The sequence below is a fragment of the Dromiciops gliroides genome, chromosome 4 (genome assembly GCF_019393635.1).
Source record: "Dromiciops gliroides isolate mDroGli1 chromosome 4, mDroGli1.pri, whole genome shotgun sequence".
Taxonomy (NCBI): Eukaryota; Metazoa; Chordata; class Mammalia; order Microbiotheria; family Microbiotheriidae; genus Dromiciops; species Dromiciops gliroides.
The window spans coordinates 480,462,855-480,486,489 of record NC_057864.1 but is presented as its reverse complement, the minus strand read 5'-3'; the positions used below and the strand labels follow the sequence as shown (position 1 = coordinate 480,486,489).

Genomic DNA, 23,635 nt, shown 5'->3' with positions numbered 1-23,635 from the left:
GGTTTGCATTGAGCTTTTCTTCACCAGAAATACCTATCAAATAAATTGATGGCCAAAGTCTCTGGCCTCTGAGGTTCCTTTATGTTATGGGGAAATAGGTGGGGGTTTGGGAAAGAGGTATGGGTTTGGGATAGGAATTCTTAGGAATTCCTTTTTAAAGAATTACACCCTCTTGCACACAAATCCAATTAGAATAAAATAACAGTTTATTTAGGTGGTAGAGGGAAAGGAAACCAAGAGAGAAATCCTTGGACTTCTCATGGGGAGAAGGCATGGCACAGAGGCATGGGAGCTTATATGATTTTAAATATTCTGAGTTAAATATGGATTGCACACACTGGTATCTTGTGCCCTTCCAATACCCTTCTCTGACACCTAAATGCCTGACGTGTGTAATAGGGAACAGGACAGACTTTCTCTTGGTTTATAGAGGTGACCCTGCATCCTCAGAAGCTGCATTAGCCAAGTCTGAGTTCTGAAAGGGACAACTAAGCAGAAAAAGTTGTAGCACAGGCTTTGTGGCCACAAGAAATCACTTGGGAACAGCCCAACCAAGCCAAAGCTCCACACCAGGAGGCTGGCTGGCTCGTTGGCTAATGGACTTAATTTTGGTCCCAGCAGTTAATCAAAGACTGATGCGGATGAGGAGAATGATAGCTGGAATTGCGTTAGGGCTCTAAGTGTTCTCTCATTTGATTCTCACAACATCCCTGTGAGGTAGGTGCTAAATTATATCCCCATTTTATAAATGAGGTTGAAAGAGATTGAGTGACTTGCCCTGGGTCACAGAGCTAGTAAGTGTCTGGGACAAGATCTGAACTCTGGTGATTCTGACTCCAAATGGAGCACTCTGCACCATCAAGAAGGAAACCGTTGTCTCTTACAGGCTTATGATACCCAGTAGGCTGGCTAAGACATAGTGGGGGCTATGACCTGCTCTTGTAGAGGAAGCGTCTACTCTGCCGAAGTCCAAACCTCGGGAAGTAAAGGCTGTGATGTTAGCCACCTATTCTTGGCCTTCACTGCCCTCCTTAAGCAGCAGGTATTTTGGAAAGCAGTTTGTCAAGCATTGATTGGTTTTTAGGAAAATTTCTGCATTTTCTACCCCTCTTCCCAACTTAGTAAATATATATATTGATGAACTGATACTTTTGTGCTTGACATTCTGCAAAATAAAAGCAAATACAAGAGAGACAATGCCCTTTTGCTGGTAAGAATCAGGAGCACCAACTCATGTTGAGTTTGGGGTTGAAGGGAGCTGGTCCAACCAAGGGTCTGCTAACTCAAGGCAGAAGCAGCCAACGCCCCAGTTTAAAGTATGTTGCCTGCAGGGGAGACCCCCCTGTTATTTATGGACATAAAAGGGCTGGTCTGAGTACAGACAAATTCAAATTCAGCAAAAATTGAAGAACCTGATCTGTGCAAGCCATAGACACTATTACTGAGTACACACAGATAACCTGGCCCCCCCGTCCTTAAGCAGTTCTTCCCCATAGGCTTTGTCTGTGGCCTTCTTCCCCAGCCCCAGGAAGCTCAGACACAAACTAGGATGAGATCTTGAGTCCCCAGCTCAGTTCCTTCCATTAAAGTGGAGGACCAGTTTCAGTCCAGCCTGCCAAGTGCCGTGGTGGTCCACCAGACCTCCCCATCCAGCCCATACCCGCAGTTTCCTCAGGGGCTTGGGGCCTTGCCAACCATCTTTCAGCTGAACCATTTTTCGTGTCTCCCCTATTTGAGAGCAGGGTTTGTCTTTTCTTTCTTTTCCTTCTTCCTTCCTTCCCTTTCCTTTCCTTTCTCCTTCCCTTCTCTTCTCTTCTCTCCTTTTTCTTTCTTTGCCAGCTCCATCCCAAGGTATTTTGTATAACATTAAATGCTTTTTCATTTATTCAGTTCTAGTATAATAAAAGAACATTGAATTTGGAGTCCAGAAACCTGGTTTGAATCCCAGCTCTGGTACTTATTTTGTGATCCTTTCTACCCTAGGTCTCAGTTTCCTCACTTGCAATTCAAGGGGTCGATTCTAGCCCTAAATCCTGTGAAACATCACCATGTAGACCAGCTGTTTTTACTGTCAGTCCTTTTGTCATTTTCTTACTGCTGGGGCAGCCTGTTGAACCAAATTAAGACCAGAGGGCTCCTTGGCAAACATCAAAAGGAAGGGCAGGATGGGTTAGGATTAGGGCTAGCTTCCCCAAGTTGGCTGGTGAGTTGTCTCTTTCTACTGAGAACTGAACTGTCAAGTGACTTTGATCTTTCTATCAGCCATCCAGGGCCCCTGAAGGGGCTAGAGGTTCAAGGCCAAAATCTGACTTTTCCATTTCTTCTTTGCCAGCCCCTTGGGAGCCAAGACCTTTCCCTTTATACCTGTCCTCACAGCAATCACAGTTTTTTGGGTTTTGTGTTTTTTCCTTATTAGACGTTCCAATACTGAAATACACAGATTTTCATTTCATCGCATTTGAGGCTATAGCATTTCATCACATAAGGTTAGCAAACTCCCATAAAGGGGGATACATGGTACTAGGCTGTGGACTTGAGGACTTCTGAGGTTCCTTCCTGTGCCACATCTCTGAGCCTACCTTGCTCAGAAGCCACATCTGGTGTTTGCATGACCTTGGGGAGGAAGATGTGGTTTTGTTGGGGTCTTTGTCTATTGTTGCGGCTCTGGAGATGTGGGAGGCTTTCACAGAAGAGGCAAACCAGCCACTGATGGGAAAAGCAGGAGGACTTTCTTACTGATGACTTTTAACTCAAGGAGAAGCTCACAAGACACCAGGTGCCCAAGGGGTGGACAAAGGAGGGAGGGGCCTAGAGCAAAGGCTGTGGCTAGGTCCCAGGGACTGGAGAGATAAGGCAGGGCCTTCTGTGCTGTGACCTTCAGGCCACAGCAGCAGAAGGAAACGGGTCAATGACCCTGCGAAATGCTGTCTTCTGCCCCTGGCCCATCCAAAGGATGATGAACTCAGTGCTTTTAGGTGTGGAGATGACTGGGTTCCCTCTGCTACATGATAAAAGGCCTGCAGGTCTGTAACTCTTGGGCTGCGTTAGGAGGAGGGTAGAGATGCTGAATAAGTATGTGTGAGTCTAGGCAGCCAGTAGCCTACAAGCCTTATCACCCCTCCCCCCCATCAGTCCCCCCCCCCCATCCCAACCCCCATCCCCACCCAGAGGTTTTCCCAATTCTCACACTAGAGTATGTCTGGGCCAATCTAGGCTAGCCAAGTGCTTTTCAAAAGCTTCCCTACTCAAACACATGTTTTATACATTTCACATATATTTTTATTGAGCTCAGAGGGTGAAACACAATTTGGAATGGGGTGCTCCTATTGGCTTGTTCACACTTCAGTGTGAAGTATTACACATACATTTCTTTTTATCGGCTTCACTGAAAGAATGAAAGGCTTGGTTGGAGGAGGTGAAGAGGGGGAGAGAGTGGAGAGGCATTTTTGGAATTTGGGGGAGGCTGGTTTTGGCTTGAGTGGAAAAAGCAAAGTGGATCTAGAAGTTGGGAGGAGGAAGGGGGAAAGAAGAAGAGGAGGACAAGGAGGAGGGGAGTAGGGGCAAGGAGGAAGAGGAGGGAAGGAGGGGAGGAAAAGTAGGAGGACGAGGAGGGGAGGAGGAAGGGGGAAGGAGAGAAAGGAGGGGGAGGAGGAGAGGAGGAGGGAGGGAGGGGAGGAGGTCGATTGAAACTCAACCTCTCTAAGGCATGTGGCCCAGTCCCAAGGGTAAAATCCCATCTCTATTGGGTGGGTCACGTTCTGATGGGGAGCAGGGCATAAAGGAAGGTTCAGCTGCAGGGCAGGGAGTCCGCCAGGCGAAGGTAAGGCCCAAAGGCCGGAGGCAGAGGCAGAGGGTGAGCCCAGTGGGCTCCGTCTCAAAGGGAGGGGGCACCCATCTCCCATCGAGGTCACTTAAGCAGCCACGACGGCGACGGATCAAGGGAGAGTAGGTGGGCATGGCGGCTCTTCCATCCGTTCAGGGGCAGCGAGCGGGCACAGTGGACAGAAGCCCGGCCCGGGTCAGAAGGAGCCCGGGGCAAGTCACTGAACCCCAACTACCTCCCAAAAAGGAGCTCGAGGCTGCCGAAGTACAGGCCGGCCGGGGAGTAAAGCAAGGCTGGGCTTGGTGTCGGTCCTTTGTTACTGAAGAGGACCCGACATTGACATCGGGTGACGTCAGGACTTTCGGTGGCTTGGAGTAGAGGGGGGGGGGGGGGCTGTGTAGTCACCAGCCTCACTCTCTCCTCTAGAACCATCCGGGTCCAGTGACAAGATAGACATCAGGACCCCTGGAAGATGGCCCCGGATGGGGGGAAGCGACTTGCCCGGGGGTCACACAGCTAGTCAGTGGGGTGAGATTTGAACCCGGGTCCTCCCTACTCCAGGGCCAGTGCGCCATGCACTGCACCACCCAGCTGCTTCCGAGGCTAGACTGGGAGTGAAATGGCAGCAACAGCATCTTCCACAACTGCAGAGACTCCTCCCTGGGGCAGGCAGGATGCCAAGGCCCCGGAACAAGGGAGGGTCCCCGAGCAAACCCACCCCCCACCCCAGCCCTCTTGTTTGCCTGTTGTCCACTGTGCACAAAGCACTGTGCCTGGCACACCACAGGCATTTAATAAATGCTTCATTCATTCGTTCATTGTACTGCGAGCTCCTAGAGAACAGGCCCCCCGCTGAGCCCAGCGCCCCGCATACAGCAGGCGCTTAATGCATGCACGCCGGTGGGGACTTTGGGCCTAGCGGAGCCCAGTCTCGTGCAGCGGCGTCCCCTGCTGGGCCCCGGCGGGCGCCGCGCTCATTCGCGCTTTCCCAGCTCTCCCCCTCCCCCTGCTCCTCGCGCCTCCTCCCGGCCCGGCCCCGCCCCCTGGGGGGCGCGAGCGCCTCCGACGCCGCCGCCGCCAAGCGCGCGCCCCTTCGCGTGCGTGACGTCCGAGACGGGTTGGGCTGGGCCGGGCCGGCCGGGCCGAGCGGCTCAGTCCGTTTCCCGTCGGGCGCCGCGCCGACCGGGGGCCTCGTGGCGGGGCGTGGTCTGGGCCACCTCCCCGCCCTGCGTCTGCCGGGCTCCGGCTCCGGGGTTCGGGCCCCGGGCTCGTCGAGGGGTGAGTCTTAAGTGTGGGGAGAGCGCGCGAGAGGCTGGGGCCCGGGGCTCACGAGGAGGGCATGGGGTGTGGGGGGAGAAGGGGGTGCGTGCGCGGGGGGAAAGAGGGGGGACGGTACTGCGTGCTCTTGCTCTGGCTCCTGCGCGTGCGCGGGACGGGGGCGCGTGCTCCTGCTCCTGTGTGCGCGCGCGCCCTCCCACGGGAGCCATTGTCCGGCGGAGGGGGGGAGAGAGCGGGCTGTGCGTGTGCGCGTGCGCGGCGGACACCTTCCCCCTCCCCCGGGAGGCGGGGCTGGGGGCGGGAGGTCCCGGTTTCTGCGTGTTCTTTAGGAGCGTGTCTGTGCTTGGCCGGGTGACCCCTCCCCCTGCCCCATAGAAGGTAAGCTCTCCGAGGGCAAGCGCACTTAGGTCTTGTCTCTAGCCCGAGCTGGGGAGGATCCCACCTCCTTTTACACTTGGGGAAACTGAGGTCCAGGAAAGGGGAGGCAGTAGTTAAAGGAGCATGGATTCAGACCTGGAAGGGACCCAGGAGACCACTGAGCTCCACTCTCCTCCTCAGCCTTTCAGAGGGGGAAACTGAGGCCCAGGAAGGGGGCTCGGTCTAGGAGGGTCAAAGAGCAAAACACTACTGGGCGTGGGGTGCGCCTGGCTTGTTCACACTTAGGTGGGAAGCGCAGGCGGGAAGGCTTGACTTCAGATTCGACTCGGGAATTTACTAGTCGTGTGACCTTGGGCTAGTCACTTAAGCTGTTGGCCTTAGTTTCCCTCATTGGTAAAATGGGGATAGTAGCACCTACTTCCCAGGGTGATCATGAGGGTCCAGTGAGACAGTATTGGGGAATCTTTACTTTTTTCTTTTCATCATTTATTAATTTTATTATTTATTATTGTTGTTGTTTTATTATTAGAGCTAGAAGGGAGCTAAGAGGCCATCCAGATCATTCCCCTCTTTTTTACAGTTGAGGAAGTGAGGCAGCATGGGTAGAGCATTTGATTTATTGTCCTGGAGACCTGAATTCAAATCCCACTACATTCACTAGCTGTGAAGCCCTGGGTAGATCCATTCACCACCCTGGACCTCAATTTCCTCAACTGTAAAATGAGGAGGCTTGGCCTAGATGGGGTCCCTCTAAGTATGTGATCTGATGTTCCCTGGTCTCCCTCTTACCTGTTAATTGAGGGGGAGAGTGGAAGGGGAAAGGGCTCATGTATTTGTTCTGTAACTATTTATGTCTTGGGAAAGTCTCTTCTTTGGGATGGGAGAGCCCTGGGGGTGGGCATCCTAGGGGCAGGCAGATTGGCACCTGAGATGCTGCTGGAATTGGCCTGCCTGCCCTATGTAGCACCCCCTTACACTGACCAGTGGGACCCTTAAGGCCTAGCTCGTCTGAGCTTTCAGGAGCATATAATTATCCCTTCATGTCTTACTCATTCTTTAATTGTTTCCATTTGAGTTTTGTTTTTTAATCATGGTTAACTGGATCGTGAACTTTAGATTTAGAGCAGGGCTTTTTAACCTGGGATTCTCAAGGGAATCTGGATAGATTTCAGGTGTGAGAACATCAAAATGACATCTTCACTTCAGTGTGACCAGTTGCCTCTTAGTCCGGTGTGTTTTGTTTTAAGTTCTTAAAAACATTATTCTGAGGAGTGATAGGCTTCACCAGATGACAAAGGGTTCAGTGCCACACACACAAAGTGAGGAACGCCTTTCTACTGTGCACTCTAAAAAAACTCTACTGAGTTTTTGTTGTAATTCATACACTTAGCAGTGCCCTCTTTCAGTGCCTAATAGGGATGGGACTCCAGGGTGAGGAAATTCCCTCTAGCTATACAGACTGCACCATCTCTGTAACATCTCATTTGTACTTCAGAGGCAATGTAACTTGCCAGGATGGATGGGAGGCAAGCCTTCTCTCCAGGCCTTCCTGGCTAGGAGGTCAGTTCTCTCCCTCCAGGCTGCCTTTCATCAGCACCCCAATAAATGCTCTGTAAAGCCTCCAGACCTTTCCACTACAGACCATTTGCATCACAGACAAGGCTTAGTCATCCTGGACACAGTTACAACTTGGAAGTTTCTGTAGAATTCTGTATCTAAAGTGCCTGCTTTGAATAATCATGGGTGTTCAGGAGAGGATTCAAAGAAGCATCAGGAGCGGGCCCTGGTCTCTGAGAACTGATTTAAGTGGGAAGATTGTGTGTGTGAATGTCTCTATACAGACATACTCATTTATGTTCAACATGGAGGCATACATATTATCATTGGGGGGGGGTGAGGCAGTTGGTTAAGTGACTTGCCCAGGGTCACACAGCTAGTACATGTCGAGTGAGGCTGGATTTGAACTCAGGTCCTCCTGAATCCAAGGCCAGTGCTCTATCCACTGCACCACCTAGCTGCCCCAACATACATATTATCATGTACATTACATAGTATCTACAGACATATCTCCATAGATACTGAAATTTAAATCACATCCAAGAAATGAGTAATGGAATCACAGAGATATGGCCAACAAATGTTTATTTGAAAATTGTAGAGTAGCTTTCAGTATCATATGCTTAGGCCTTCCTGATCCTAAGGAAACCTTCCTGCACCATCTAGCAGTGCTGCAAATAATTTCTTCTTGAAAAAAAAAATTGTCTTCCCCCATCCTTTCATTTCCCACCACTCCCCCCAGCCTCATCTCTCCAAGTCTGATGCCCTTACCCGCCCACTTCCTCTCTCAGGCCTCCCTTACTTCAGTCACCTTCAGTGGCCTTTGTAAAGATCTTTATCTGATTTTGCCTTCCTGAAATGTTGACTCCTCTTGGCCATCCTCGCCTTCGGGATGCTCTTTGCCTTTTGGCTTCCTGGGTTCTCCTATCAGCTGTTCCTTCTCTCTCTTCTTCCTTGGCCACCTTTTCCCCAGAAGTATGTCCTCCGCCTTCTCCTTTGCCTCAATACTATTCCTTGGCAATCTCATTTACACCCATGACTACACCTCTTACCCCAGTGCAGTGAATCCCAGATTAGTATCCGGGCATTGGGCCTGACTGACCCTCCAACCCAGACTCCTATCTTTTAGTTGCCCTAGGCGGGCATCTCCACTGTGCCCTCACCGACCTGAAGACTCAGACTTCCCTAAGGACATGACCAGTTGCAGTCGCAGGGTCCCATGTTTGAGACCTTTGGTGTCATTTCTGTTTTGATTTTTAAAGTGTTTTTTAAACCATTAATACATATTGGACCAGAATTTGGGGGCCTCTCAGTATTGACTTTATACTCTCATTATTGTGCATAAAGTTCTTCTGGTCCTACCAGAATTCTCTGGGATCTTCGTTTGGTTTTCAGTTTCCTTTTAGTGACATTATTGTAGCTACACTGTATCTTGTTCTTTTGGTTCTGTTTATTTATCTTTGTCAGTTCCTACAAGTCTTCCCATGCTTCACTGAATTTCTTATCAGGGCAACTGAGAGCACAGTGGAGAGTAAATGCTGGGCTGGAGTCAGGAAGACTTGAGTTCAAATCCTGCCTCGGACACTTATCAGCTGTGAGACCCTGGGCAAGTCACTTACTCTTTTTGCCTCAGTTTCCTTAACTGTATAATGGAGAGAATAGCACCCTCACAAGATATAGAATAAAAATCCTCATAGGGTTGTTCTGAGCTTCAAACAAGATCATGTGTATAAAGCACTTAACACAGTGCACATAGTAGGTCCTCAATAAATACTTGTTCTTTTCCACCCCTCCTTTTTTCTTGTGAATAATTTCCTTGGAATGTAGTTGTAGTGACAGAATTTCTGGGACGGTGGTATAAACAATTCAGTTACTTTCCTTCCATAATTCCAGGTTTTAACTGTTTTCATTAAATCCATCTATTGCTCCTTGAAGCAGTAAATGAGTGTGGCTGTCTTCCACAGTTTCTCCGATAAGTTTCCATTTCTTATCATCCTTGTTAACAGGACAGACATACATTTTGTCATTTGGAATTTCTTTTACTGTTAGTGATTTTGGATATTTTTAAGGTGGTTTTTGATATCTCTCTTGTATATCTTATTTTGAAACTTGCTTATATTACCTATGTCAGTTTCATGTAAATTCTTTTATTAGACCTGTTTCATTCAAAGTTTCTTCCCTGTCTGTATATAAAATTCAAAAGCTTTCATACTAATCCAAAGTGCTGCTAAAATCAGGAGAAAATACAGACTGGGATTGCCCATATCTATCCCATGTCTGGTTATGAATTTTTTCCTGTCTACATTTGTAAACAATGTAAACTTCCATTCTCTAATTTTTATCATGCTAGTTTTTTATATTTAGGACATTTACAAACTGCTCATTTTAACCTCTCTTTTTTGGGGAGAGGAGAACGTCCAGCCTGCTTTTCAGTTTTCCCAGCAGTGCTTGTGAGTTAGGCCCTTCCCTAGTAGTTGATGGTGTGTTAATTAAATTATTGGGGGGCCAGACTGGGTTTTCTAAAATTTTGCTACTTATAAATTAATGGCTATTACACCGGTTTTGGTAGTAAGTGTTGTTTTTTTCATTAACATCACATATTAAAGTATTAACCGAGTGTCTCCCTAACTTCTCCACTAGTCACAGGCTTACAGGCCTAAAACAATTACATACCCAGCATATTTAGCCAAGAGGAGAGGACATGTGGGGAGTTCCAGGAAGAAGAGAACAAGCCCCCTGTGGTGCATGCAGTCTTTTTCCTCTTTTCCACAGAGGTGGCTCCTTACACACTGATCAAAGCTAATTGGCTAACATCATTCAATTCCATTGGTTGGTGTGACTTGAGGGTGGCCCATATTAAAATGAGCTGTACTGGGGCAGCTAGGTGGCACAGTGGATGGAGCACCGGCCCTGGACTCAGGAGTACCTGGGTTCAAATCCGGCCTCAGACACTTAACACTTACTAGCTGTGTGACCCTGGGCAAGTCACTTAACCCCAATTGCCTCACTAAAAAACAAACAAACAAACAAAATGAGCTGTACTGTGATGACATGGGGGGGGGGTCTAATATGAGACCCCCTGAGGGGCAACAGGCTAATTCAGATAGGTGTGGCTTAATCCCATCACTTCACTGAGCTAATCAGAGTCTATTCTCCACCTCTATTGTACACCCTCTACAGGATTAGAGAGCCAGAGCTCCCTCCTAAAAATTGACCTCTGAGTGGGGAGAGGTAGAGAAAAACTCAATCCCCTCAAAACCCATTATTAATAATTATTTTCTCACAATGGTACTGGGATTTTTTTGAACACTGCATAGATATCTGTTTCCAAGTCTTGTTTATGTCATCTCTTCTACTGATCTTCTGTCTTTGTCTTGTACTAGATAGTTTTGTTAACTACTGCTTGGAGGGTTTATCTAGAAGTATCAACCCCGGTTTCTTTCTGCTTGTCCATTCTATCCCTTTATAGTCTTGACTTTTTATTCCTCCAAATTTTATTATTATTTTGTCAAATGCTATATATAAAGTACACCTTTGGTGCCTAACTGCCCTAATATTAAATCTTTAATTTTTGTTGTATGTTTTTTTTTTTTTAACTATACTGGTGTGGCAAAGCCATGAAAATTGATTGTTTTTCCAATTATGTAAGTTGTCTTTTTTATTTTTGTAAAAAACCTTTTAAATTGTACTTCTATATCTTAAGGAAAAACCTAGAGATTTACTTGTCTCTCTTCCTCTTTTTTCTTACCATGGTTTGTCAGTAAGATACAGAAATGCTGATGATTTTTGTGGATCTGTCTTGTACCCTTCTGTGTAGCCAAAGATGTTGTCTCGGTTTTTTGTAGGGTTCACTAAGCAAACTATATAGTCTGCATTTAGTGATCATTTTGCCTCCTCTTTGCTGTGCTTATTATTGCAGCAGCTAGTATTTCTAACTATGTCAAGCGATAGAGGTAGAGGGCTTCCTCTTGTTTTTACCCATGATGTTACTGGAAAAGCTTTTCCTGTTTCTCCAAGAGTAATGCTTACTCTTCGTTTTAGATAGACAGTTTCAGTCATATTTAGAAACCTTATTTTTTTATTCCTATGTTTTTTAAAAATAAATTATCATTGACATGTTTTGTTTTCGTAAAACTTAAAATTTCCCCCTGTATCCTTCCCCTTCCCCTTTTCTAGAGAATTATCCCATAGAAGAATTTTTTTTATTAAGAAAAAGAGAAATAATCGAAACCAATCATTAATCCAAAAAGTGTGAACATTTATGTAATGTCCCATACCCTTGGAATTCCCACCATTGCAAAGGATGTGTGTGTCTGTTTGTAAGTCTTCTTTGCAGGTCATGCTTGCTCTTTGTAATTTCATAATACTAATTTCACTTGGTTTGTGGCTATTATTTCTGTTTATATTGTCATGGTCATTTTGTCCATTGTTTTCTTGGCTCTGCTTATTTTTTACTGTGTCCGTTCATGCAAATCTTCCTGGGCTTCTCTGTATTTCATCATAGCAGGGGAATATTCCATCACTCTCATGTACCACAATTTATGTAGCTGTTCCTCACTGTATGGGAAAGTGATTGCTCCCAGTTCTTTGTCCCTGGAAAAAGGGGGCTGCTATAAGTAATCGGTGTATGGGGGAACTTGTTTTTTTTTTAACCAGTGACTTCCTGATAGAGGTGTGTATATACATAATAGTGTAATCTCCCAGTTTGAAGGTCGAGACATTTTAGTAATTTTCTTTGCATAATTCCAAATTGCTTTCCAAAATGATTCACAGCTCCACCCCTGGTGTATTGGTGTGCCCAGCTACTTCAGAATTGACTCTTCCTATCTTTTTTCATCTTTGCCAGTTTGCTGAGGGTGAGGTAAAATCTCAGGATTGTTTTAATTTGGATTTTTCCTATTCATGATTTGCAGCATTCTTTCATAAGGCCATTAGTGGTTTGCTGTTCACATCCTTTGACTACTTAGCTATTAGGAAATGGGTTTTGGTCTTATACCTGTATGTATATATACATATGTATCCAGATGTGTGTATACATATGCATCTGTTAGCAAGGAAAGACTCATTTACTAGACTTCTGCTATATGCTAGACTCTGCTGAGCACTTTACAAATATATTCTCAGACTCTCCTGTTCTCATTTACTGGCTCACCACCTCCAGCACCATTCCTGTGGTACGCCTTGTTCCTGCCCAGATTTCCCAGGCTTGCTCAGGCTCTCCCCTGCCAGCACAGTTTCCAGGGCGAGCCTGAGCTTTGATTGAGTTTGCTCTTGAATGACCAGCCTTAGGGAGATTTACACTATTATCACCCTGGCCTGTAGGTTATGAATTTTTTGGCCATTGTCCCCCAGGAAGCCAAAATGTAAAAAATGCTTCTGGGCCTTTGCAGTCTTCTTTGCTTTCACATTGATGATGACAGAAGAGCAGAAAAATGGAGGGGTGGGGGTGGAGGCGCTGACAACGATACTTCTTAACCTTCAGTAACTCGGCTTTAGGTTGTTAGAAATGGCTGGCAGCTAGTGCAGGAGAGAGAACACGGACTCAAGAGTCAGAGGGAGGTGTTTAAAGCCTGCTTGGGACACTTGTGTGACCATGACCATCTGCACTGGTACCTAGAAGAGCTTGGGCTACACAGTATCTGAAGGTCCCTTCCAGCTCAACTTCTGTGAGCCTTTGCTGGTTTTTTTTTTTCTTTAAATGCCCATGCCTGTCTTTCTTTGTTCCCTCAGTCAGTCAGCAAGCATTTATTAGGCATCTCCTTTGTGCCAGGCACTGCGCTAGGTACTGTGGGCATAAAGACAAAAAAGAAACAGCTCCTGCCCATCAGGTCCTTACATTCAATTAGGGAGAAATGATGTGTACATGTATGTGCAAACTATAGACAAAGTGATTATGGGGGGGGGGCAGAAAAGGCCTCCCGTAGGAACTCTGGAGCTCAGCTTTGAAGGAAGCTAGAGTTTCTAAGAGGTAGCAGCGAAGGGAGTGCATTCTAGGTGCGTGAAACAGCCAAGGAAAGGCATAAAAGATGAGAGATGGGAAGGAACTGTCCCAAAGCCAGTTTGACTGGAGTGTAGATAGATTGTGCAGCTAGGTTGTGAAAGGCTTTCAGTGGCAAGCAGAGGAGTTTTATTCTATGCTAAAGGCAAGTGGAGCTTTTCAGGCAGGAGAGTGACTATGGGCAGCCTTGTGCTTTGGGAATATCAGTTTGGCAGCTTTGGAGGCTGGACTGGGGAGAGGGGCCAGGAGGGGGACTGGTTAGGAGAGTATTATAATAGTCCAGATGAGAGGTCAGCATAGAGAGAAGGGGAGAGATGGGACAGGTGGCAAAGTGTGATCAAGACTTGCCAACTGGTTGGATTGGGGGCTGGGAGGAGTGGAGTCAAGTCAAGGATGACTCTGAGGGTACAGACTTGGGTGACTGAAGAATGATAGTACCCTGAACCAGAGGAAATGGGCACTTTGAGAAAAGGTTCGTACGGTCTGTTTGGGGCACCTTGATTTTGTGCTTACAGGATATTGAGGTGAGAATGGCCATCAGGCCTTTGGAAATGTGTGGCAGGAACTCAGGAAATGGATGAGGGCTGGATATGGACATTTGGGAGTCATTTACACAGAGATAGTTGAATTTGTGGAAGCTCATGAGGTCACTTAGCTAGAGCATGAAGAGATGGAAGGAAAAGGCCCCAGCAGAGCCCTGTGTCTGTCTGTCTCACACACACACACAGATATAACGTATACCTATACATACACACACATCTGTACACATAGACATATATACACATGCATAAACTCACATAAAGAGGATAGGCTGTGGATGATGATCTTTTTTATTTGTTTAAATTTTTTTTAGAGTATTTTATTATTTTCCAGTTACATATAAGGATAGTCTTCAACATCTGCCCCCACAGGATTTTTTGTTCCAAATTTTTTTCTCCCACCCTCCCTTCCCTCTCTCCTCCCCATGGAAAGCAGTCTGATATAGGTTGTATATGTACATTAAACATATTTCTACATTAGTCATCTTGTGAAAGAAGAACCAGAACACAAAGGAAAAACCTCAAAAAAAGAAGGGAAAAAACAGTCGAAAAGTAGAAACAGTGTGGTTCGATCTGCATTCGTAATTCACACATCTTTTTTTTCTGGATGTTGAGAATATTTTCTATCATAAGTTCATGAAACTGTTTTGGATCGTTGCACTGCTGAGAAGAGCCAAGTCTATCCCCATTGTTCATCACACAATGTTGCTGTTACTGTGTACAATGTTCTCCTGGTTCTGCTCCTCTCAGATTCAGTTCAAGTAAGTCCTTCCAGGTTTCTCTGAACTCCTGCTCATTGTTTCTTACAGCACAATAGTATTCCATTGCATTCATATACCACAACTTGTTTAGCCATTCTCCTATTAATGGGCATTCCCTCGACTTCCAGTTCTTTGCCACCACAAAGAGAGCTGCTATAAATATTTTTGTGCATGTGGGTCCTTTTCCCTTTTCTATGGTCTCTTTGGGATACAGACCTAGCAGTGGTACCACTGGGTCAAAGGGTATGAACAGTCCCATAGCCCTTTGGGCATAGTTCCAAATTGCTCTCCAGAATGGTTGGATCAGTTCACAGCTCCACTAACAATGCATTAGTGTTCCAATTTTTCCACAGCTTCTCCAAGATTTATTTTCCTTTTTTGTCATATTAGCCAATCTAATAGGTGTGAGGTGGTACCTCAGAATTGTTTTAATTTGCATTTCTCTGATCCATAGTGATTTAGAGCATTTTTTTCATATGGCAATAGATAGCTTTGACTTCTTGGATGATGATCTTAAGGATCAGTCAGTGTCACAAAAACCCAGGGAGGAGAACTTGGGTGGGCAATGTAATTTTAAACAAGAATTTGAAGAATTGTCATGTGGGAGAGGGATTAGGCTACTTAGTCTGCTTCTTCACTTAGGATGTTGGGTAGAAATAAAGATAAGTGTTCAGCCCATCCTTTGTATAAGGCAGTCTTAGAAAATTATCTATGGGACAGTTAGGTGGCACAGCAGATAAAGCACCAGCCCTGGAGTCAGGAGGACCTGAGTTCAAATCCAGCCTCAGACACTTAACACTTGCTAGCTGTGTGACCCTGGGCAAGCCACTTAACCCAATTGTCTCACTAAGAAATAAAAAAAGAAAGAAAGAAAATTATCTAGATCATTTAGAGCATAAGTGTTTTTCCCAGGGTCACCCGACTGTGGGTCAAGATCCAAGCCTGCTCTCTGTACAGTACAAGAAAATTTTGAGAGTAGCATAATGGCTTAAGAGCCCGGTGTGGAATTAGGAAGAACTAGATTCCAGTCCACCTGTGACAGTACCCATGTGACCCTGGGCAAGTCACTTCTCTTTGTACCTCTCTTCCCACCCCCCCACCCCCCACACACACACACTTGGGTTCTTCCTGACTCCAGGTCCAGCTCTCTAACCATTGAAACACCAGCTGCCTCGAGGGAGCTGTGACAGGATACACAGTTGATGGGTAAGAGATAAACAGAAGGCTAAGTGGGGAACAGCCCTCCTTTGTCTGGAATATGCTTGAAGGGGAATGATACAAAATAAACCCTGAAAGAGAGTTGGGATCTAGGTAACGGAGGCTGTGTGTATGTTTTAGCCCATAGTCAAGAGCCGCTGAAGATTTTTGAGCAGGCTTTAGGCAGATTGTTTTGGCGGCTCTGGATTATGGATTGGAGAGGAGAGACACTGAGGTTCTGGAGCCAGGTAGGAAGCAGTTGCCTCTTGCCAGCCTAGCTTATAAGGCCCTGAATCAGTGTCATGGCCGTGGGAATGAGGGAAAAGGACGAATGATGTGGAATTAGCATCAACAAGACTTGGCAACTGATTGGAAGAGACACTGGGGCCACTGAGGAGAGGAGCTTGAGAGACTGGAGAATGGGACGCACTTAACAGAAATAAGGGGTTTTCTGGAGAGAGGCAAGTTTAAGGGGGGGGGGTGAACACTGAATTTGAAATGCCTTCAGGACATTCAGGAAGAGATGTCCAGGAGGTCACTGATGTCATCATCCTTTCTGAAGTTGAGGAGAAAGATTATGACTGTAGAGGGAGTTTAGGGAATCATCACCATGGAGATGATACTTCACCCCTTGGGAGCCCCTGAGCTCACCGAAGGAGAGACAGTAGAGAGAGAAGAGCCCAAGGTAGGAACCTAGAAGGACCCTCATTCTAAGCAGCCTGGATATGATGATCATCCAGTAGAAGAGATGAGAAAGTCAGGGAAGGGAGGAAAGTAGGTGAGTGTGATGAGTGATGCTGAAATTACAGATGGCAGAAGAACACCTAGGAGGAGGACAACAGGATTCTCAAAAGAGAGAACGAGGACTAAGCAGGGGTCTCTGGATTCGTAAGTCAGCTAGATTGGTGCCTTAGAGACAGCAGGTTCAGCACTGTGGTGGGGTCAGGGGTCAGAAGCCAGCTTATCATTATGTGAGAAGAGGTGGGGATTTCAGGCAGAGGCCAGTGGGAAGTTGGAACAGGTGAGAAGTAGTAGAGAAAGAACTCATCCTTAAATTAAGAATCTAAACTGAGAGGCTTTTTTTTTTTTTTGGTGAGGCAATTGGGGTTAAGTGACTTGCCTAGGGTCACACTGCTAGTTAAGTGTTCAGTGTCTGAGGTCGGATTTGAACTCAGGTCCTCCTGAATCCAGGGCCAGTGTTTTATCCACTGTGCCACCTAGCTGCCCCTAAACTGAGAGGCTTTTGATGAGGTAGAAATATCAACAGATCTTTGCTTTCATGCTGAAAGGGAGTGTAAAAACTAACGGCCAGGGCAGCTAGCTGTGTCACCCTGGGCAAGTCACTTAACCCTCGCTGCCCTGCAAAAAAAAACAAACAAAAACAAAACTAATGACAGAGGATACTCCAAAGAAACAGACCCAGGTTGGAAAAGGTTTTCTAATATAAGTAGTTGTAATTGAATTTTTACTCTATTCTGGGGGCAAGAATAGTACAGAATGAGAAAGTATGGGTTGCAACCTGTAGCTACACTAGTCCCACACCAGGGAGATGATGGATTTAATTAATCTAATCTAATCTAATCTAATCTCTCAGTAACTGGCTTTCAGATGGTTTACTGAGGAACCGATGAAAAAGAAAGTCAGCTCTATGGTGAATGGCAGTGAAGAAGGGCCACTTTTAGAACTGTAGTGGTTGATCTGACTTCTTGGGAGTTCTCAACTCTCTGGCAATATAGGCGAACTCTACTGGGGAGGAGGTGTTAGTGCTAGTTGACCCCATGTCCATGGTTCCAAGTGAGACTCCGGGTGCTCCGAGAATCTTTCAGGTAGAGATCAGATCAGATCATAAGATGGCAGGAGACTTACTTGGCTACGAATTGTGATACATTGATCCAAGAAGTGGCCCCAGGATAGTGCTCCCTGAGCCTCCAGGGTGGTTATTTCCCCACTTTTGTGGCAACGACTACGTGGGGAATGAGCTGTTTGGGGTGGATTTTTACTGTCTGCTTTTTAAACCTGTTTGTGTTTTGCCTAGTGTTTCTAAGGGCTTATTATCGAATGTTTACAGTAACTATCTTTGGGCTTCCCCATAGGCAACAGCGGCAGAATGCCTTGTTCTCTTGAGTTCCAGGCTGTTGCTTGGCTCTGAGCGCTTGTGCCCCTTAGTTTTGTCAATTCTACTTCCATAGACAGTATCTCTAACATTCAGCCCCCTTTTCTCCACTGACTAGACCATTTCCCTCCCCGTCGACCCCTCAATGAAATGGTTACAATAGTCTCCCGACTGGTCTCTACTTCAAACCTCTCCCCATTCCATGCCATCCTCCATAAGCTGTCGAAGTGATTTTTCTATAGCTCAGGCATGATTGTACTATTTGTGTCTCCCCAGTCCCCCCTAAAATAAACTCCATTGGTTCCCTAGAACCTATAGGATCAAATATAAACTCCTCTGTTTGACATCTAAATGTCCTCAAAGCCAGGCCCCTTCTTTTCCTATGAGGTGCATTTATTGAGTATCCACTTACTATGTGCCAGGCACTATGCTAAGTGCTTTACAAATCTCTTTTAGCCCTTACTACCACCCTCAATGGTGGGTCCTTTTAGCATCTTGCCTGAGGTCACACAAGTAAGTGCCTAGTTAGTATTCAGGTCTTTTCCACTTTTAGCCTTGCTTTATCTAGATCCCTTTTTTAAGAATGAGGAGACCGAGGTTCACAGGTACTTCCCATCAGGAGGTTGTCCACCATGGCTTTTTTGTACCAAAGATGAACCAGACAGCACAGAGAGTTCTTGCTTCAAGTAAATTTGCATACACAAATTTGACTTAAATAATTCTGAAAGAAATCTACCCCAGATTGCCTCAAACATCAGAGCCATCTCCAGTTGTCCTGATGTATATCTTGACACACTAGACCCAGATGGCTCTGGAGGAGAGAGTGAGGCTGGTGAACCTGCAGAGCCCTCCCTCACTTAATTCCAATTCACTGCGAATCATGATATCACCGAGATGTCCATGTCCTCTTCGAGAATGAAAGACAAACAAGAAGGAGGAGTGGACACAAATCAGAGGTGGTGGCCTCGAGGGAGAGCCTGGTTTTTTCTGTCCCCTCCTCCCTACTCACACTTAGCAGAGCATCATAGAATTTAAAGCTTAAAGGGGCCTTGTAAATTATCATTTCCTCTGCTGAAATTCTTTCCCAAGAGAAATAATTCCAATAAGGAAGAATATGGGGAGTTGTCAAGAGAATATTATGAATGGGAACTCACCACCCAACTTAGATCTTTTAAAGACATGTACGGAGATAGAAGCAAAGGCAGGTGACATAATGAATCTACAAGCACGGTCCTGCCCTGTAAGAATAGGGTCTGCACCACTCCATCTCAGAATCCACTGAGACTGGCTAGGGAAAACATGGTTATTGGGGGAAAGAGGAGAATTACATATGAGAGGAATAATTATAACTGACAACAGAGAGAGGGCAGAGTGCCTTGATTTTTAATTTGTTTTTGTTTTCTTTTCAGAGGAGAATGATCTTTGGACTAGATCCAGAAAGAGCATGATGGGTTGGAACATTGTGCTGAATTCAATTTCCTTGTGTACACTTGGGTTAAAAAAAATTGACCTCACAAGTACAAGCTGGAGAGAACATAATTAGACAGCATTTGGGGGGAAAAGATTTGGAAGTTTTAGTGGCCTGTAAGCTCAGGCTGATTCAGTAGTGTGGTATGGAAACCAAAAAAGGAGAGTGCAGTTTTGGGGTGCAGTAAGAGCCCTGGTCTCTAGGTCAAGGACATTGATAGCGATGAAGGATCTTCAGGGGTGTGTGTGCTGAGGTAATTGAGGGTGTTGGGTTTGGAGAAGAGAAGACTGAGGGTGGGAGTTAAGGTTGTCTTCATGTGTGTGGAGAAGAAGGATTAGGCTTCTCCTTGACTCCAGAGGGCAAAATGGGTAGAAGTTCAGTGAGAAGGACAGGCTTTATGTAAGGGAACATTTCCTAACATCTTGAACTATCTTAAAGTGAAATCGTCTGCCTCAGGAAGTCAGGCTTTCCCCCTCATTGGGGGTCTTCAGATAAGGCTGGATAACCACTTTTTAGACATGCTGTACTATCTGGAGGAATTGCTTGGACTTGCAGTAGTTCTGGCACTAAAGCCTGGGATTCTGTCTTCACTGCCCAGCTGAAGGCTACTTCCTGTCAGCTCCCTCCCCCCATGAAAATATGTTCATTCTTCTCTGATTTTCCTAAAACATTTTTGTCTCTTTCTTCCTTTTATATTCAACTTTGTGTAATTGTGTCAGTGGCATAAAGTCTCTGTGGGGATTGCAAACCCCATGAGGGCAGGGCTTGGGCAGCTTTTCATCTTTGTATTTCTAGCACCCTGGACCATAGTAGGTACTTTATCAACAGGTATTTGTTGAATTCAATTGCAGACCATGCTGTCTTTTTTTCATAGGGTTACTCGGTTGGTAGATTAGGCAGATGCCATGGGTACAGTGTGTATTCATTTTGCCAGAGGATCAGGATGTTTTCCATAATATCCTTTTTGTTAAGATGATGGAATAGAAGTAATGGACAGCATGGGTCTTACAGATCATTTAGTCCAGGGGCTCTTTTTATCTCTTTACCTTTTTATGTATTTTATATTTTTATAAATTTTATATATACACATGATATTTAAATGATCATATATGGTATATTATATTTACATATTATATTGTATATAATATTTTGTTTATTACACATAATCCATTTTCTATTTTTATCATAGACCCCTTTGGAAGACCAATGAAGCTAACCCTTTCCCAGCAAAGTATGGGGTTTTTTGGGGGGGTGTAAGGAGAGGTTAGGTAGAGAGAGAAAAGCATTCCTACTATGTGCCAGCCTCTGTCCTAAGCTTTGAGGCTACAAATACAAGCAAGCCAGACAGCTCCTGCCTTCAAGGAGCTCACTTTCTGCTTTTAAGAATTATTTTGGTTTTTTCTATTTCTGTTTTGATATAATTTAATATTTTCTCTCCTACCTCTGCTTCAGACTAATGTTTTAAATATATATAATACAAAGAATTCAAAAGGAAACCCATTATATTGAAATAGTTATGAAAATTATTTTTTCCAAAAATAAGTTTATGGAACCCGGGTTAAGCGCCCCTGGTTTGGTCCAACCTCTTCATCTTACAGATGAGGAAAGTGAGCTCCCAAGAAGTGAAGGGATTTGCCCAAGGCTGCACAGCTAGTTAGTGACAGAACTAGGCTCCAAGTTGCCTGATTCCTGCTGCTCTTTTTTAAAATGTAGATTTTATTGATATCTTTTGTTGTTTTATGGCCTAGATCTCTCCCTGCATCTCTCCTGTTTCTGCATTTTTCATGTTCACCAGAGGTTAAAAGGTACTTTCCACTTTCAGTTCTAGGAGACACCTAAATACCAGACATATCTTAAATGTTTAGTGAAAGGCAGAGGGATATTAAAAACCTTTCAGGAAACTCAAGAATGCTTGTGCCCCCTCCCCCCCAATTCTTTTCTCTCTTTCTCCCTCTTTCCTTTCTTTCGTTCCCCCTGGCATTCCCTAGGTGTTCAGGAGAACTCAGAAGAGACTCGAGCTCCTTCTGAAGTCTGGAATAAGGCAAGGCGGAGACCATTTCTGTTAGATTCCCAGCATCCCCAGGCCTGTTCTTTTTTTTTTTTTTTTTTTTTTTTATGAGGCAATTGGGGTTAAGTGACTTGCCCAGGGTCACACAGCTAGTAAGTGTGTGTTAAGTGTCTGAGGCCGGATTTGAACTCAGGTACTCCTGACTCCAGGGCCGGTGCTCTATCCACTGCGCCACCTAGCTGCCCCTCCCAGGCCTGTTCTAAGACAGAGATAGGCTTGTCTGTGCCACCTGCTTCTTTTCCTTGGCTGGCAGTGGGGGAGTTGAGCACTGACTGAAAAGCCTCTACCGGAGTCTTTGGCCCACCTTGGGACAGCACGAGACCGTGTTCTAGGTGTGGGAACGTGGTCTCTGGGAGAGAGACCCTCCTGGGGGGCGAGAGCATGGTGAGAGCTGGCTCTTTGGCCCTCCTTGTGGGCCTGTTCTGAAGGGCGGGTTCCCTTCTCTCTGCACAGTGAGGAACTGCTGTGGGTCGTCATGTCTGCAATCAAACGGACGCTCAAAGAGAATGACCCCGACTATGAGGACATTTCTGTGGCGCCCCCAAACAAGCGGCATCGAGCCCTGGAGGACTCAGGTAGCGCTCTCGGGGTCACTGGAGGTTCTTGGCTCTCACCCTCACCTGACTAGAATTGGCTTTGTGGGAAGCTGACTCGAATGCTTCCCCATAGACTGAGGGTCTCAAGCCGATCTAAGGCTCGTTTTACATCGGAGGAAACCGAGGCTCAGACATTACGGTGACAGTCAAGCAATGGGGTGGTGGGGGATGGGCTGCAGGCAGGGGTGGGAATGGAATCCAGCAGGCCAGTGGAGATCTTAGCATCCAGGACGGTGTTCTGTGGCTTCCAGGTCGTTGTAGCCAGAAAATCTTAGGTGAAATGGACTGTGGACCTTAGCTACGCAATATCTAGTCCTTTCCCTGATTTTTACAAAGGGAGGATGCTAAGGCCCAGGAAGATTAACTCGCTCAAGGTTATCTAGCTAATTGAGAACAGCTGACTTAGAGTCATGATCTCAACTAGAGTTTTGCATCATCCCGGCTTACATAATAGCTGAAGTGATAGGCAAAATTTGCTTCCCCAAATCACAAAATAATTTATCTGAATTTGATTTAGAAAGAGATATGGAATACATTTAGAAGGAAGAGAAAGGATCGTAAAGTCAGACAGATTAATAAAGTCATTGAACAGTATTTAGAGCTCCCACTGTCATCTGAATGCAGGTTAAAACAAAAACAAGCCTAGTTGCATTTCAAAGAGAAAATTCTGTCTGCCCAAGGATGTTAGTCTAAGCGCCACCAGCCTGAAGCACAGGCCTTAACCTGTCCATTGGGCTGTAACGATTGGAATAACGCCACCTGCTGGATACTTACTGTAGAGGAGTTCTGCCCATGAAGGGAAGGTCTTTGAGGGCAAGACCAGGAGTCAGGAAGTGACGCGGGCTAGTGGGAGGAGGAAGGAAGAGACTGGCGCTCACTCTCGCGCTCTTTCCTCTGGACGCTGGCGGAGAAGGGAGCTAGAAATGTGCTCTCCCTTTAATAGATAGAAATCTAGGCCTTTCTCTCTCTCTTTACCAAATTCTTATTCTCCTTAATAAATGCTTAAAAACCTAACTCTTGCTAAAGCTTGTAATTTATTGGCGACCCCTCATTAGATATTTTAGACAGACTAGCTAGAATTTTAGCCTTAACAGGGCTGTGCTTCCCGCTTCTTGGGTGATGGCTAAGAAATGTTTGCTGCAGAGCCTGAATAGCCTCCTTCTTGGTGCTTCCAGAGTTGGACCCAGGGAGTCTTTGAGGAACCAGAATTGTTTAACTGTTGTTCTGGTTTTGTTCTGTGGACAGCTCGAGACGCTGCCGTGCAGAAGATTGAAACGATTATTAAGGAGCAGTTTGCTGTCGAAATGAAAAACAAGGAGCATGAAATTGAAGTCATAGATCAGGTATAAAGCAAGAGTGCCCTTCGTCCGGGGTGGGTGGGAAAGTTCTATGTTGTTTACTCCTGTCACTCTTTTTAAAGAAATAAACATTAATTTTTTTTTTTTTTAGCGACTGATTGAGGCCCGAAGGATGATGGATAAACTTCGAGCTTGCATTGTGGCAAACTACTACGCTTCTGCCGGTCTTTTCAAAGCTTCTGAGGTAAGCTCCCTGGCCTCAGGGAGAGGGGGAGAGTCTCACCTTCTGACATTGCTTGGATTGTGTGGTCATTTGGGGCTCCCAAGTGGAACTGCAGCTTACTTGCTTCCATCAGTCAGCCCTCACTATATGCTAGGCCGTGGGCTCAGTGCAGAGGACACCCAGGAAAAGCTTTGCTCATTCTCCATCCATGGAGATAGCTCTCCATTCCACAGCCACGTGTTATGTACCTTATCTACGTAAACTGTCATGGTCGGGATGGAGACACAAAGTTAAGAACAGCCCTCTTGGAGAGGAATGTTTCCAAAGAGGCCTCTTGA

At 45.7% G+C, this 23,635-nt stretch overlaps 1 protein-coding gene across 1 annotated transcript in view; it reads left to right on the top strand.

Annotated features, from left to right (window-relative positions):
• The first annotated feature begins 4,947 nt into the window (after positions 1–4,947).
• YEATS2 (YEATS domain containing 2) overlaps positions 4,948–23,635 on the top strand; it is a 113,254-nt gene continuing 94,566 nt past the window's right edge. The window contains 4 exon segments of the mRNA XM_044001216.1: positions 4,948–5,101; positions 21,634–21,755; positions 23,022–23,119; positions 23,226–23,318. Of these exon segments, the coding sequence (XP_043857151.1) occupies positions 21,656–21,755; positions 23,022–23,119; positions 23,226–23,318 (291 nt within the window). The 5' untranslated portion in view covers positions 4,948–5,101; positions 21,634–21,655.